The 15,958-nt window shown below is 41.9% G+C and overlaps 2 protein-coding genes across 2 annotated transcripts; one reads left to right on the top strand and one right to left on the bottom strand.

Annotated features, from left to right (window-relative positions):
* Positions 1-16: 16 nt before the first annotated feature.
* On the top strand, positions 17-4,411 carry LOC135498888 (divergent protein kinase domain 2A-like). Its single transcript, XM_064789403.1, has 7 exons — positions 17-81; positions 765-1,546; positions 1,886-2,024; positions 2,525-2,698; positions 3,067-3,199; positions 3,456-3,683; positions 3,935-4,411. Exons 2-7 carry the CDS (start codon positions 966-968, stop codon positions 4,081-4,083), a joined length of 1,404 nt encoding a protein of 467 aa, XP_064645473.1. The 5' UTR covers positions 17-81; positions 765-965; the 3' UTR covers positions 4,084-4,411.
* A 327-nt stretch (positions 4,412-4,738) lies between these two features.
* Positions 4,739-15,518, bottom strand: LOC135498646 (kynurenine--oxoglutarate transaminase 3-like). The gene is made up of 12 exons (XM_064789030.1): positions 15,383-15,518; positions 14,029-14,077; positions 13,594-13,695; positions 13,030-13,179; positions 11,959-12,045; positions 11,134-11,262; positions 10,292-10,412; positions 9,807-9,964; positions 9,340-9,529; positions 8,959-9,023; positions 8,263-8,349; positions 4,739-7,972 (listed from the first exon to the last, which is right to left on the bottom strand). Exons 1-12 carry the CDS (start codon positions 15,418-15,420, stop codon positions 7,835-7,837), a joined length of 1,314 nt encoding a protein of 437 aa, XP_064645100.1. The 5' UTR covers positions 15,421-15,518; the 3' UTR covers positions 4,739-7,834.
* Positions 15,519-15,958: the final 440 nt, after the last annotated feature.

Below are 15,958 nucleotides of genomic sequence, written 5' to 3'. Positions count from 1 at the left end.
TCTACAGTGAGTATTCATTTCGATAGGTGGCAGCACTTTCAGAATTTTTTAGATTTTGTGTAGTAATTTGTATTTTTCTCGGTAAGTTTTAGGGCAGTTGGTATATATGCTTCATTCTTATGTAAACATGTATATTTGTCACATATAAAACTTCATCTGGCAACTTTTCATGGCCGTTTTTGGATGAAAAACTTCCTTTGAAATCGTGGTGTACAATGGCAATGTATTGTAATCCAGTAATGTATGTAGGCATGTACATGATGTACATCATACTGGCATACATAATATAGTTTGTGACCAACTACTATGTTACTTTAAAGGCCTAACCCAACGAAGAACACAGCTAATCCTCGCAAATCCTTTACAAATACAAGCCTCAAGCACAACAAAATATCAGACCCAACCCAACGAAGTTCATAATTCATGTTATATAATGTACAGTATTATCAAGTATTAGATAAGTTCATGAAGTTATTTCAGTTCAGACACAGGGCATTGCATATTTATTGCAGCAACAAAAACCACTCATTGGCGTGGTGCTTAAGATTGCCAAGTGACTGAAAGTACTTGAGACCTAAAAAATCTCACGTTTATTCTGTTAGGCCTAAGTATAAGTCTAAACTTTGTACACTGTTTTCAAAAATATACCACAGTCAGAGCATGCATCTGATTCTGAAGGTTGTAACAGAAAGGTACCATGGACTATCGATGATGGCCACTTTGGAATATATATCAGCATTGTTCATCTTTTGTTCTATTTTCAGACTGGCAATGTGATGTAATGTACAATAGCAACGATCCCAAAGGCAAGCCAAGTGATGCATCAATCAAGACAAGATTGATTTTCACTGTTGTTATTGATCTTTTCCGTGGACACTGGAGTTTTACAGACTGCTGAAGATATTGCTATATAAATATTTGGAAAAAAGTTTTTTGCTTGTTTTTAAAAAGCAATTGAACTCAAAATGAGCTACAGTATCAAATCATTCTTTGCCATGCTCCTGCCAAAATTCTTTTGGAAACGGTACAAATTCACAATCTTATTCGGATCGAGTATCGTGACCATGCTATGGCTCCTCTCAACTTTAAAAAACATTGCGAGCTTGAAAAGTGGTGATGTGTTCTCCGATCCCGTACCAGTGCAGCGTTTTTTTGGATCGCAGTTCACAAAATATAACATACGGAAACCAATTCCTGAGACGTGGTTACAGCGGACTAAATGCCCGGCATGTTTCGGGGAAGACTTTTGCCAGGCGATTAAAAGGGAGGAACTTGTGCTGACTGTCGATAAAATGTTCGTTCCAGAAGTAGCAAATTTTGCTTTCGGGACTTACAGGAATGAAAACGTGGTCGTGAAACGTCTGGGAACGAATCATTATTTTGATGTTTACGATCAGTTTATTTGTGGGAATACTACGAAAGTTTCGGAGGGATGTGATGTCGGGGATACAGCGTGGCGGAGTTATATCGGCTCCCAGAATGCAATGTTGATATCCGAGCTGGAGACAGCGTATAAGTTTGTGGGGAAGCCCCCAGGACATTTGACGTGAGTATATACGGTGAAAACAGACGATTTTCGCTGCAGTAAATTTTTGTGATCGCCTGGAGGATGGACACATTTGCTGCAGGTTGTTTTTGCAAGCCAAAAGGTGCTGCAACCTGCCATTATAATCGCTGCAATGTGCAGCAAAGATCTCTCCTCTGCAGTAAAACCAATTTAGGTTTGATAGTGATTGCAGGTCGCTGGTGAGAATTAATGCAGGCTGCTGTTGACAGATGACATTGGCGAAGGACCTTTCCATCCTGTTCACTTATACGGCCTAAACCATTTTGTTACTAATTTGAAATTAGTAATTGAATTTGAAAATTGTTGTTGTTCTTTCAGTAATAACCTTTGTCTGACTCCCAAGCTTCTAAAGGAAATGGAACACCTCTACAGTCGTTTACGAGATAGTATTACTGTGCAGGAAAGAGCTGTCATGTACACCTCCATGCTAATCAACTATGAGGCTATACTTGGAAAGGTATGTACGCAAACTTTGAATTTACAGCAGTTACGAGAAGGGTTGACTCAGTTGGTGTCCAGAGTCAATACGTTCTCCGGGATCACAAACATTCCCAACTCAAAAGTCCTTTCACAAAACTAACTTTAGGTTAAACTCTCTTTAAAATCAGGTGCCCGCAATAACTTGGGTGGCTTGTTTTGACACGAGTTCTCCCCAACCTATTGTCTCAGAATTAGCCCCCCCACCACCACCTCCGTGTTTGATAATAAGTTGTTCCTGACGTCGTTCTGCCATTGCATTCTGGGAATCGTCTATAGGCTAAAATGGACTTGAGCTAGCCCTTTGCTTAGATTGGATGTGATGATGGGGCAGTTTCTTTGGCCAAGATGAGGGGAAAGATACATTTTTAGTGATGCAGGGTGGGGGCAATTGCTTTGCCCCATCCCTTGCTTGCTGTGGGCAGGACATATCCGGCATGTTTATCTTCTTAAAACTTCCTGTTTATTTCCATATTTCAGTACCTAACAGCAAAACACAGCGACAAATGGAAATTCCCAATGTACTATGGCGCATGCGGGCGTATTGTGATCGAAGAACATGGCGGGATCCCACTGGCAAGATATACCGCAGCACCGTGGAAAATGAGAGCGGCGCTCGGTCTCCAGCTGCTGCGAATGATCGAGGACTTTGTGGTGGGTATTCTTAAATCAGTCGGTGATCAATAGCTGATTCATTGATTGATCGATGATTGGTTATTGCCGATAATCGATATTGGTTGATTCACCGCATTGTCAAAATAATGAGGTGTGGAAAATTGGGCGGTTGACACCAGTGTCAGGTAAAAAATTTAAAGAAGTACTTTTGATTGCCATAGAATTAGAAGTATGGGCCAATGTTTGAACAACTTTCTTATGTTATTGTTTTGAAACATTTGTTTCGAGGAAAGTTACCAAAAGGCACACCTCACGCAATAGGGCCTGGGTTTGATCCTGGAGAGATAAAAATGATGATGATGATGATGATGATGATGATGATGATGATGATGATGTTGATTTTCCAGGCAAAAGATGCAGAGTGGTTGATCATCTACCCAGATATCCGTTACCCAAACTTCGCCGTCGACAAAGACGGTTACGTGCTTGCAATCGATCTCGACAATGTTATGATTATTGATAAGAAAAACGTGGAGAATTGTGAGTGTGTTCTTCATTAAACCTTTGTAGGCCGAATACAACTGAGTCACCATGGACTTCTTCTGCGTCCACAATCTGAGATGGGCAGTCCTGTTCTGATGACAATTGCTGCTGTTTTCAAGCATACGTCAAATTTGGATTTGAAGGGATAAACCTTTCCCCCTGCGAAACTGAGCCGCAACATATTCACAAAATTCAGCTAATTCTGAAAACTGTTCTTTTAACAAAAATCAAGTTATTTTCAAACATTTTTCAGATATTAAAAACGTAGAAGTCCCCGAATACTGCAACGGTGATTGTTTTCGGAGCTTGGCGCAAGGTTTCCAGTCCGATCTCAGCCAACGTCCTCAACATTGCGCAAAAGTTAGCTTGCTAGCAAAGGATTTGATGTATGCTATGCTCTGCCAGAAGATTTTCTCCGACTCGAGTGATCATAAGGGATATCATATGTTCGATAACAAGAAGACGTCCGTCAGGCAAGAAAGTAAGTTTTCTGCAAGTACCTTTATATCATCCTGGGCCCTGTTGTCAGAATGTAAAAATAAAAGTTAGATGGCTTGAAAATACTTTTACGAGCATTTGCTATCCGGGTTTTATATCATAGTTTTCCTTCTCATAGACTGGTCCCCCCCAAAACCAGTGATTACCAGTCTAACCTGCCAGCAACCCGTAGGTAGCCTAGCCTGGCCTGAGAGGAATATTCTAATTTAAAACTTCACTGCCCTATTCTTTCAGGGGGATTATTACACAGCCCACCAGAGGACACGGTCTACTTCCAACAACTTCTAAACGAGTGCGTCGCCCAGACGGGCCCCGACGGACGGCACGAAGCAGTCTCGCAGATAAAGTCGTTCTTGGAAAAGTTTGCGTTGACGAGTAATTGAGCCTCTCAGGAAACGTCAATGTTGTTCTATCCATGTGTGCATTATCAGAGCTAAGAACTTCATGACAATAAGGATTATCGTTTTGGACTGTGAGTTTGATTGTTGACAAATCCTACCAGGATAAATCTGCTCAGGTGCAGAAGTGTCGGAAAGATTTAGTGCCTACTGCGAATATTTGTACAAGTATCTAACGAGATGAAACAAACTGGAAACGTATTGGTTGATAGAGTTACTCAAATTCAAAAGTATGCAATCTTTTTTTTATCACTTAGTATATTCATTCCTAGTCTTCACCAGTGAAATCAAAGTTTGTATTGGTATATTTTTTGATAAGTTTTATAATTGAGATTAAATCTATTTTTGAAGAAGTTGTTTTTTAAATTTGTTTAAGGATAAGTAGGGGGAGTTACATAGCTGTAGCGGTTAAGAAACGTGCCACTGTTTTTGAAACAGGATACAGACGATGATGACGGACACAGCAGTATTGTATACTCGCCTACGGTGGGCCAAAAAGCCTGATCTCAGGATGTGCCATGGGTATCGTTACCAGTGAAATGAGGCTGTCCTACTGTGATTGGCCGTTGCAAGTCTCAAATTACAGCTAAAGGAAACCAAACAAGCAAAGTGCCAAAATAAAAAACACTGCAAACCAACGTTATTTTCTGCAAATTCTGCACTTTTATTATTCTCGCACCGAGGGAGAGAAACTTTCATTCTTCACTAATCGGGGGTTAAAATATGTGCCATTCTGGCCTGCTTGGATTGACGCAGATCGAAATGGCTTATTTAACCCCTGATGGGTAAAGATGAAAAATATATTGAACTAATGAGTTTGTTTCTCCTTTAACAGACGGAACTCATTGCCCCTTTAACAACATGCATGAGATCAATCTCTGCAGACAATCATTTATAGTTCAAAATCATAAAGAGAAACAATCATAAAACTACCTCTGGCCAAAAATCCCTGAAAGCTGCTTATAGTTATCTTTTATTATATCAGACAACTTGGTCATCGCTATGGTGACAACTCATTAATACTTAGAAGCAGCATTTCAGGGAGACTGCTTGTTAAAATGTATACCAATTTGATAATAGTTTCAGTCAGTTGTCAGGATTTAGGCCAAACAAAATAATTATTTGCTTTTGTTACTTATTGCTTCATCGGTGACTTTTAACAGGCATTAAACAAGAAAATCATAAATGCGGAATGTCGAGATTAGATAAGAAGTTTTTAACCACTTTTTCAGCCAAAAAAATAAAAATTTTGGCCTTATCATGACTTCAGGTCATAATCTAAAGAAGCAGAGCAGCAAACATTACATCACCTCAATTATGGACAATACCACACTCTGAATATACATGTAGTATGGGCGGAACCCCATCAATCATCTAAATTTTAGTAAATGCTGGCAAGCGGGGATTTTTACACTTTTTTTTGTGCCCGCCAGCATTTACAAAGATGAAAATAGCGTAACTTCCCCAGTACAACTAAGGATCATGGGTAATTCGGAAACGGCTCTGTCTGGTGCGCTGAAGAACAGGTTTTTCTGAAGTTTTTTTGCGTCCTCAGAACATCCGGCAGGGCAAGAGATGGAGATGTGCAATCCAAATTTTGTTAAAATCCAATAGATGTCATCCTAAAACTCGTCAAATAATGAAACTCGTTAAATCGACAGTCAAAAGGTGTACCGTTTCTTAACAATACTACAGAGCTTGGGTTTTCTGAAGTTTTTTTGCGTCCTGCATTATTTTAAGTAACGGTATTATGTGGTCATTGAAAGGATCTTTCCAAACAATTTTTTTACCATACACCCCCTTGATAGGGTACCCTGGAGGTATTCATGAGAGTTTCAATGACGTGATTTCAGCAGCTACAGCAAAAGCTACAGTGACAGCAACAGAAAGATTAGAATGAGCGCAGATATGAAGATAGAATACTACCAGTTTCGCACTGCTCAGCAGCAGAATCTGGAAGTTTGAAATTTGAATTATCCATGATCAAAACTTGCACAAGTACTAGTCAAAGATGATAGGACATGGTTCCGTTAGATTCTGTTTAATGCGTTCACTATGATGCCAACTGAAATACTGGGGTTTTCTGAAGTTTTTTTGCGTATTTCAGCCTGCTTTATCAGTGATCGCGTCCATCTCATATTGCAAAAATTCAATGTTCTTTTGACGATTTCGGCACGTCTGACTGAAAACCTGTAGAGGGGGTGTTTCAGCCAAACCGAGACCAGGACTGAGGGTCTATCAAGACTTAAATATAAAAGATAATTATCGCGTAGATGTTCGCGTACCCAACAGTGTCCGATGGATGAAATTTTCAGTAAAGCTTTTTATTGCTCTAATTATTCTTTTTGAAAATCCTGAAATTGTTTCAATAAAGTCAACGTGTGTCTGTCAGTACCAACTTTATTGACAAAACACAGATTCAGGGAACTTTTGACCGTCCTTCCATCAGTAAAGCTTCTGCATAATCATTTGGTAAATTTTTCATGAGAAACCCATCTCAACCCTCAGTCCCTTGAACATCATATCCTCCTCTTCCTAGGTAAACTATTATATCTATACTGAAGGCAACTAATGCATGCTGCTTTACCCTACCCTTTTACCCTCATATCCGTGTGTAGACTCTTCCACTTTCATGCAGTAAATACATTAGATGAGTCCATTCAGGAAATAGAAGGGGTGTAAAGGCTTGGTCTAACAAGAATTTCTACAGAGCTGCTGCAATGACAAAAACTTCCAACTAGAATTTTCAGAACTGTTTTTGTTTTTTCTTCACGGGAACCACAGATTGAAACTACAGTACAACCTCTCTAATGCGGACACCCATGGGACTGGGCGTTGGTGTCCGTAATGTAGGGGAGTCCTTTATAGGGAGGTTATGCCATTATTGTCCAAAAGGTGTAGTCATGTTTATGAACACGGGAGTCGTGAAGCCTGGATATTCCATATTCCATTTAGTTTGTCAAAAGATGGATTCATGTGTATGAACATGGGGGTCATGAAGCCTACATATTACATATTCCATTTAGTTGTATAAATATTAACTACTTCAAATAATTTGATGCCATTTATATGCGAACTTGAAATTAGTTAATTAGCATTTCTAGTGAAGGTAATATTAATTTGCGAACATTGATATATGCAGGTTGTGTTCGCACGCTACATATTACATAGACAGCGTACATCATTATAGTAATACTTGTCATTAGAGCACAAGGGGACAAACAGCTCAAGAAGCCATTGTTTTTGTTTACTGTCCGTAATTGCAAGGTGATTGGACCAAAAAGTCACCATGGCCGTGTCCGCAATTCGGAGTAGAGAGGTGTCCGCCCTACCGAGGTTTTGGTTAAAGCAAATGACTTAGAAAAAAATCGGGACTGAACGAACATGTCCGTAATGCGGAGGTGTCCGCCTGGCAGAGGTGTCCGCAAGGGGAGGTTCTACTGTAGTTCCAATATCTTAGTCAAAAGTTGATTAATTTAGTAACTTATAATGTCGCGACGGCGACAGGATATCGTGAGACACGATTGGTTATGACTGTTGTCGTTTTATCTCCTTTGTTGTTTTTTCTTGGATAAAAACTGACCTCTTTTATAAGCCCTGAAAGGGTACACGATTCACTGCGCCACCTAGCGGATTGGTTGGTCAACTACGCCATTGCAAGCACTCCGTAAAAATTCAAGATGAACCTATTCATAAGACAAATATAATCAAATTGATACACCTGACAAGCATTCCTTTAGACACCACCATTGTGATGGCCATTGTGATGGCCATTGGTAACGCCATTCTTAAAACCATTGCTGATCATGCAGTCATTGCTTGAGACTTTTAGGCCTTTCAGCTGGTCTTCAGCGATGTTTAGGGTAGCCTCGCTCTGAAAAAAAAACACAACACCATAAAATCCTTTGTTTCTGTGACCGGAGATTCAAAGTCAAAGTTTAATTTCGGCGCATTCCTGTAGTGCTTTTCCAAGGCAACCCTGCTCAAAGCACTTCCGACATCCCGGAGTGCATTGGGGATGTTAAGGAGGCTGCAGCTAAGCGCAGCTATATAGCACAGCTGTGTATATTAGTCACCTAAAGATGGCCAATTTAACCCCCTGCTACTGCCTATAGTCATCCTTTAATAGAGAGTTTCTTCTGTAGTCCAAGAGTTCATATTTACCTTCACGAAACAGATTCTGACGTAGTTCTCTCCGAGGTGTGAGTTCTTTGCGCTGTAGAACACTCGGGCTGGCGCGATCCCAAGGCCCTGAAATGTTTGAAAGGATTAGTGTCAGTCCACCAAAATGTGCATCTGCTGAGCTGGAGGCCAGACTACAGCTCATGTGCTTCAGACCTGCTCCATTTGGAAGAATGGAGAGAAATACTGGCCAAAGGACACCACCCAGACCACAAAGCTCTGGTGCTCTATGGCTTCAGACCTGCTCCATTTGGAAGAGTGGAGAGAAATACTGGCCAAAGGACACCACCCAGGCCACAAAGCTCTGGGGCTCTGTGGCTTCAGACCTGCTCCATTTGGAAGAGTGGAGAGAAATACTGGCCAAAGGACGCCACCCAGGCCACAAAGCTCTGGGGCTCTGTGGCTTCAGACCTGCTCCATTTGGAAGAGTGGAGAGAAATACTGGCCAAAGGACGCCACCCAGGCCACAAAGCTCTGGGGCTCTGTGGCTTCAGACCTGCTCCATTTGGAAGAGTGGAGAGAAATACTGGCCAAAGGACGCCACCCAGGCCACAAAGCTCTGGGGCTCTGTAGCGAAACTCTCCAGGACAGCCGACTGTTCGCGAAGATGGACTGACTGTGGAGATGCTTCTCAAAAATTCCAAATACACAAGAAGAAGACCCCTCCCTTGAACTTACCTTCTCCTTGCAGAGCCACAGAGCAAAGTTGGACGCCTTGTCCCCAGATCCCTGGCAGTACTTGTCTGGAAAAAGAGGCAAAACTGTTAGAGCATAAAAGCCAAAGTTTAGTTTAAGGAGCATCATTGTTTAGTGCTTAATACTGCTGCCTACCACGCCGAAGGGCCCAGGTTCGATTCCAAGGAGGACGTAGGAGTGTATTTCTGGGCGTATCTTCCTTTTCGGTCGGGGGAGGGGGATCAAAATGCTAACTCTGGAGAAGCAAAAGAGAATTTTTTTGCAAAAATCATGGACAAGGACACATTTCATGGCGACTTCCAGGGGGGGATTTCCTCCGAGAGCTACACCCCTATTCTCATACAAGTATAGAATCCCTCTTACCGTCAACCATTGAAACGTCGGCGAATATGAAGTATCCGCCCTGTGGGGCGATTGGCTCCAGGCCAATCCCCGACATGATTGCCATGACGTGATCTCGCTTCGCCTTCAATTTTTTCGGCAGTACTTTGAAGAAACAGTCGGGCTGATCAAGGCGGTTCAATTCATGACGATAGGTACGGGCGTACCCCTCCTGTAAACAAGAAAGTTGATGCATGTAACTCAACCTTAAAGGGACAATATAGGCAGCAGCTAGGCAGGCAAGATAAAGTTACACAAAGTCGCCAATAGGTGTCTCTCACATCTCACAGTATCTCCGCCTTGAGGATTGTTTTGCAAACATACGCCAGTTGGGTTAGGGTACAGGTGAGTTCATGCAGACAAGGGGGAGGCAGAGTATTGAAGAATAAGTGTGATGTACAAAATGGACTGTCCTATAGGCATAGAAACTAAATTGTCTTCTGTCCTACCTGTAAGGCTGTGTTCATGGGGTAGAGGACTCGCTGTAGATATTTCGCAATCAGGTGCTCCGCTCCGATGACGAAGCCTGTCGCCCAGGCTGTCATGCCGAACAGTTTACCTACGCTACCAACGGTGATGGTTCGTTCCCACATGCCGGGGAGGGTAGCTGAAATGATGATACATCAAGTTTAAAGGGGAGCGACGTTTGTAATTACTTGTGGACCAGGAAAATAGAAATGTTTTAATACACAATGTCCTAGTGCAGTGATCATGCATGCAACTTGGCCATCTTGAATTGAGGAAAAAAGTTCATTTCATTCAATTGCAATAAACAGTGCTTCGGAACAGAATCTTACCATAGGCCAACCTGAAATTCACAGGCCATGTCTCAACCATTCTCGCAAAACTAGTGACAATCATTATTAGAAATCAGCATAGGTAACACACAGATGCTCTTGATCACAATACATAAACATCTCACTGCTAGACTTACCCATTCTGATATGCTCTTGGTCAGAATACGTGAACATCTCATAGACTTCGTCAGCAATACAAATCACATCATGTTTCTTGCAAAGGTTGGCGACAATCGTCAATTCTTCTCTTGAAAACATCTGTCAAGAAAATTCATAAAAGTATTAAAGTACTTGGTAGCCATTTTGAATTTTGGTGGCCATCTTAAATTGAGGCAAAATGATGATCTCTAATTCTTCTTCTGTAAATATCAAGTTTGTTGGTATTTCCTAAACATTTTTGGGTGGCCATCTTGAATTCAGAGACAATATCAGCTGAAATCCAAATGATAGATATTTGGAATCTAAAAAACTAAGAAGCCTCATGGCCTAGTGGTTAACACTGCTGGCCACCACGCAATAGGGCCCGGGTTCGATCCCGGGGAGAACCCAGGATCGTATGTCTGGATGAACCGGCGTGGCTTTCAAGGAACTACAATTCCTGGCTCTTCACAGTCCTTCGAATGAGACTCAAAACCGAGGTTCCTTGTACCTGGTGTCTATGCCAGGGCAAGCTAAGACCCCACCAAGTGAGAAACATGAGTAGCTTGCGTGGACTCTATCTCTCTCGCCAAAGTCGGACCACTAGGCCAATAAACCCAATTGGCGCCTAACCGTAGTGGCACGCAGGATACGCTCATCCCGCCTTGGAGGAGTATTACTCCTAGGAGAATGACCCCTCCAAGTGCAGAGCGAACGCTGAAGAAGAAGAAGGAATCTAAAAGGTCTTTTCTTGTGGATTGTGAGGTCTACTGCATACAATGCTATATAGAACTAACCTTTACATCAAATACAAAGCTATACAGAACCAGCTTAACTTTACCTTTCCTGTTGGATTGTGCGGGCTGTTACAGACCAGCATCTTGGTTTTCTCCGTGAATGCTGCCTCCAGTTCCTCGGGGTCGAAAGTGAAATCGGCACTTGTTGGTGGCGTGCCATCTGGCGATTGATTCTAGAACAAATATGTCGAAAATGAGGGGTTGATTCAGAAAGAGTGTTTAGCCATAACAAATGAGGTCAGGGGCTTGCTGGTCGGGGCTTACTACCTTTTGTAAGATGCAACTGGTTATCTGCAAATTTTATGTTTAGAACAAATTAAAAATTTTAACCATGACCTGAGTTGATATTGATTACTTTTGGGGAAGTTATTAGTAATTTGCTGAGGACGGCCTTGTTATCTTTATCCAACACCCCCCCTCCCCACGTTATTTTGACAATAATAGCATTTGCCAAGCACACCAAAGCTGACCTCAAAACCAATCACCTCTTTTCTCTTTACCTCATTTTTAAGAAAATCAAAAAATAGGGAAAAACAGAACTCCAGAGTGAAGTTTGATCATTCCAAAATGCACCTTCCTTCAACCATTCCGCATGCATTCACTCTTAACATCTTTCACACCAGGTGCGGGGAGACAGAAGTCGAACTTGACCGGGCTTTTCCAACTCTGTTAGAGACACTGTCCCAGCACCTTGCCAAGCAATAACAACCATAAAGTCATTTGCAAACAGCACACCAAAGATGAGCTAAAAACTGATTACTTCCTTTTTTTCTAAAAAGAACTTCTGTGAAAACCACAACAAAGAGAAAAACAAACACCAAATGCTTTCTCACCTTACCTCATGCATTTACTCTATTAATCATTCTCACCAGCCGCAGTGGGACAAAAACTGTACTTGATCCGGCTTCTTTTGCATAAGCTTGATACGGACAGAAATACGGCTCAAATACAATGACCTAAAAGTATAATTATTAAAGTAGGATTTTTTCGTTTTTCCAAGCGTAATGGATATGTTACAGTTTGGCTACGAGAGTTCCTGTAATGAATGTAAGCTTTCTAGGATGGTTGAAATAAAATTACCTGAAAAAGCACAATTTACATTTTATTCCTAATTTTTTGAATGCTATTGATTATCAAATCTACATACTACATATGGTTCACCAGGGAGGGATGGGTTATGCTTATTGACATACATGTAATTATATTCATATTTCTATTGTTCATTTGGTGGTGACCAACATCTACATGTAGGATGACATATTAGGCCTACCCAGCAGCTGTTGAATTCCAAAACACGGAAACTATAGGCTTATGCATGCTCATAGATGAGTTTCAGATTGTACAGGGTGTGAAAAAATAGCATAACAACTTTTTAGAATTGAATAATATTTTTAAAAATACACTTTTTAAAAAACGGTTTTCAGGAATAAATTAAAGACTACTTGTGATCGGCTTAATGTTGACTGCCTCGATTGATATTCACTTGACTTGTTACCCTTAAAGGGACAATATAGGCAGCAGCTAGGCAGGCAAGATAAGTTACACAAAGCCGCCAATAGGGGTCTCTCACATCTCACAGTAGGTCAAAATGATTCACATTCAGTGCTGAGTCTGACATGACCAAGTGCCCTCACAGTGTATACTAGTCACTTGAAGATGGCCAAATGAGCCCCTCTCCTCCTGCCTTTAGGGTATTTCGCAAAATCAACATTTCGGCCTTTTCACATTTTCTTGGGCGGTGAAAATGAACCTTCTCATTTCCTGTTTATAAATCTGGTGCAGATCAGTAAGCTAGACTTAGCCTGATGAGCACATGGACTGAGTAGGCCTGTGCAGGTCGCGTACCACATGTACTTGATAATGCACCAATTGCTATTTGATACCGACTGAGGTGCGGTGAGGGCATTGTATGGCTCGTGCAAAGTTTTTTTTCCACTTACCTCGTCCCCGGGTGATGTAAATGTTCTGAATATCTTCATTAGTGCACCTGTCGCTCCTACTGATGTAGCCACATTTTTGACTGGGTCCAAGGTCTGATTGAACAGTGGGGAGTAGAGATCTGAGAAGGCCTTCAACAGCGGAAAGTGACCCTGGAATTTCAAAACAAGGAAACTGTAATAATCCAATCTTTTTTGGGGGGAGCAGGGCTTGTTTGTCAATCTCGAAATTAACCCCCCTGAGAATTGCCAATTGAGACCCCCCTTACCACAGTTACCATAACCTACATGTACTAATGAGATTTTCCGCTGATTTCACGGAGAAATTTTCAAAATTCTGAAATCGGATCAGGGAGGGTGGGGGTTGTGTTGCGGGAACAACTCTTGTATCCGTTCTAATCAGACTTTTTTTATTCTCTCTACCCACGTTTCCCCTCGAGTAATACTGGTTCAGCATTATATCCTTGCCACTAACAGCATCTCTGACATTGGATCAGGGAGGTCGGGGGATGCGTGTGTGTGTGGGGGGGGGACTCTTGTAATCGGTCTTTTTCATTCAATACTTACGTTTCCCCTCGAGCAGTACTGATTCAGCAATATATCTTTGCCACTAACAGCATCCTTGATATTATCGATCAGATGCTGTGGAGGATTATAGTCCGGGAAGCCCTGTAAATCAAAGGAGGAAGATCACAACAATTGAAAATAATACATTGGCACCTTCCTCAGTGAACACCTCTCTATCAAAGACAACCTCTCTGTTAAGGACACTTGTTTTGGCTACAGATTGGTTCCATTCAATCAGACCTCTCTAATAAGGCCACCTCTCTGTCAAGGACAGCACTTGTCAGACCCATAGGAGTCCCTTCTTCAGACTTTGGTTTTTTTCTTAAAACTTGTGCACAAAATGTCAGCTGAGTGCCAGGCCCTTGGACCTCTTGTTCTTAAATCTACTTGGCCATCAACATTGTTTCAGACAACCCAGAGCTGATCTTGACTTACCAAAATCAAGCTGGTCGACTTCGACTCACTACACATCAGCTCCAAATCCCTAAAACGGAAGAATATTTCTTGACATCAATACTTTCGCTGATCAACTCGATTGGCCTTCAATAGCATTATTATAAAGTTGCTAATGTTGGTTCGTATGAGGAAAGACAGGGGAACTCTGATTCCTTTTCCTTCAAATGAGGTGTAAAACTGTACCTGGTGTTTATACCAGGGTAGGCAAAAGGCACCATCGAGTGAGAAACAGGAGTAACTCGCAATGGACTTGACCTCTGGCTGAAGACAAAGTCACTAAGCCAATGAACCAAATTGGCTCCTAACCGCAATGGCACACTTCTTCTTCTTCTTCTTCTTCAGCGTTCGCTCTACACTTGGAGGGGTCATTCTCCTAGGAGTAATCCTCCTCCAAGGCGGGATGAGCGTTTTCTGCGTGGCACTACGGTTAGGCGCCAATTGGGTTTATTGGCCTAGTGGTCCGACTTTGGCGAGAGAGATAGAGTCCACGCAAGCTACTCATGTTTCTCACTTGGTGGGGTCTTAGCTTGCCCTGGCATAGACACCAGGTACAAGGAACCTCGGTTTTGAGTCTCATTCGAAGGACTGTGAAGAGCCAGGAATTTTAGTTCCTTGAAAGCCACGCCGGTTCATCCAGACATACGATCCTGGGTTCTCCCCAGGATCGAACCCGGGCCCTATTGCGTGGTGGCCAGCAGTGTAAACCACTAGGCCATGAGGCTCCTTGGCAATGGCACACAAAAATGCTCCTGGTGAGCCAATTACAAGTGTGGGAGCCAGTTCTTCGTTTTCCTGAGAGAACAGCCTCCCATGATTTAAGTGAGCATTCAATTCATTTGGGAAGAGGTCTAATAGCTTTAGGATTTGGAGGTCCAGCCAAAATGGCCATATCTATGTCAACCCTTAAAGACACAGAAACTAAGTACAATATTACAAAAGAGATCATTCCTTGCAGCTATGATAACCATTAGGATGTGAGACATGAAGGGTTTAAAAAGGATATCGATAATTGACTAGTTGTCAGTGATCGACACATCAATGAGGGCAGGTGGCCAACAGGCAGAGTATTGAGTAATTACTGACAATAAAATATGATGTTAATTTTGATCGACTTTCTGATTAGGACAAAATAAGCCTCATTAAAACAGCATAAACCTGGGCAGTGTCGTTTCAGCAAAATCTGGTCTTCGGGAAGCTTCCGTTCCGAAAAAGTCCTTATTGAACTATCTCTGATGGATTTTTTCCGTGGGGGTCTGTAAAGGGGGTGTTTGGGCGTGAAAGTAGGGCACTGAAAGTGTTCAGGAGGAAATATTTGGGTTAAGTAGCGGCTTACCACAGACAGTTTCCCTTGCTTTCCACCTTTTGATCCATCCTGGAAATTCTTGATCAGGTTTCTAATTTCGGAGCTCTACGAGATGACCACCTTCTGACGTCTAGCACTGTCAAGCGAAATTACAAATAAACTTAAATATGCGTTGACAACTGTTGATATAGGCCCTATCGAAAGGGAGCGATTCATTAGCATGATATATGCATTGGTTAAGCACCTGTTGTGCTGAAATTACCGTAGAACCTTTCTATATAGGAGATCCTCGGAACTGACAATGCTGTCCTTAAAAGAGAGGAGTCCTGACTAGGGAGGTTAAATTGAATGGAAACAACCAATTGGGGATCAAAACTAGTGTCCTTAATAGAGAGGTGTCCACTAAGGTGGTTCCACTGTACTCCTAAAATACCACGACAGGGTCGGAATTTAGTTAGAGAATGCAGGTCAGTTGAGGGTCACCTGATAGGCCCTAATATTATGGGATGCTATCGATTATGTAATTTTATCATTGCAGGACTCTGTCAGGGTGTTTGAAACATCATTGTCCAATGTCACATCTGAGCCTCAAAACTAATTACTTTT

Source organism: Lineus longissimus, chromosome 14 (genome assembly GCF_910592395.1).
Source record: "Lineus longissimus chromosome 14, tnLinLong1.2, whole genome shotgun sequence".
NCBI classification, from domain to species: Eukaryota; Metazoa; Nemertea; class Pilidiophora; order Heteronemertea; family Lineidae; genus Lineus; species Lineus longissimus.
Note: the sequence above shows the minus strand (reverse complement) of the source record. Positions and strands in the feature narration are given on the sequence as shown.

What these genes read in the sequence shown, in the direction of transcription:
- LOC135498888 (XM_064789403.1), top strand. Translation starts at nt 966, where the DNA reads ATGAGCTACAGTATCAAATCATTCTTTGCCATGCTCCTGCCAAAATTC. An exon ending in ATGAGGCTATACTTGGAAAG is followed by an intron (nt 2,025 to 2,524) that starts GTATGTACGCAA and finishes TCCATATTTCAG; the next exon opens with TACCTAACAGCAAAACACAG. An exon ending in GAATGATCGAGGACTTTGTG is followed by an intron (nt 2,699 to 3,066) that starts GTGGGTATTCTT and finishes TTGATTTTCCAG; the next exon opens with GCAAAAGATGCAGAGTGGTT.
- LOC135498646 (XM_064789030.1), bottom strand. Translation starts at nt 15,420, where the DNA reads ATGGATCAAAAGGTGGAAAGCAAGGGAAACTGTCTGTG. An exon ending in AGTCGACCAGCTTGATTTTG is followed by an intron (nt 13,696 to 14,028) that starts GTAAGTCAAGAT and finishes TTTGATTTACAG; the next exon opens with GGCTTCCCGGACTATAATCC. An exon ending in CCAAGAGCATATCAGAATGG is followed by an intron (nt 9,965 to 10,291) that starts GTAAGTCTAGCA and finishes TCATCATTTCAG; the next exon opens with CTACCCTCCCCGGCATGTGG.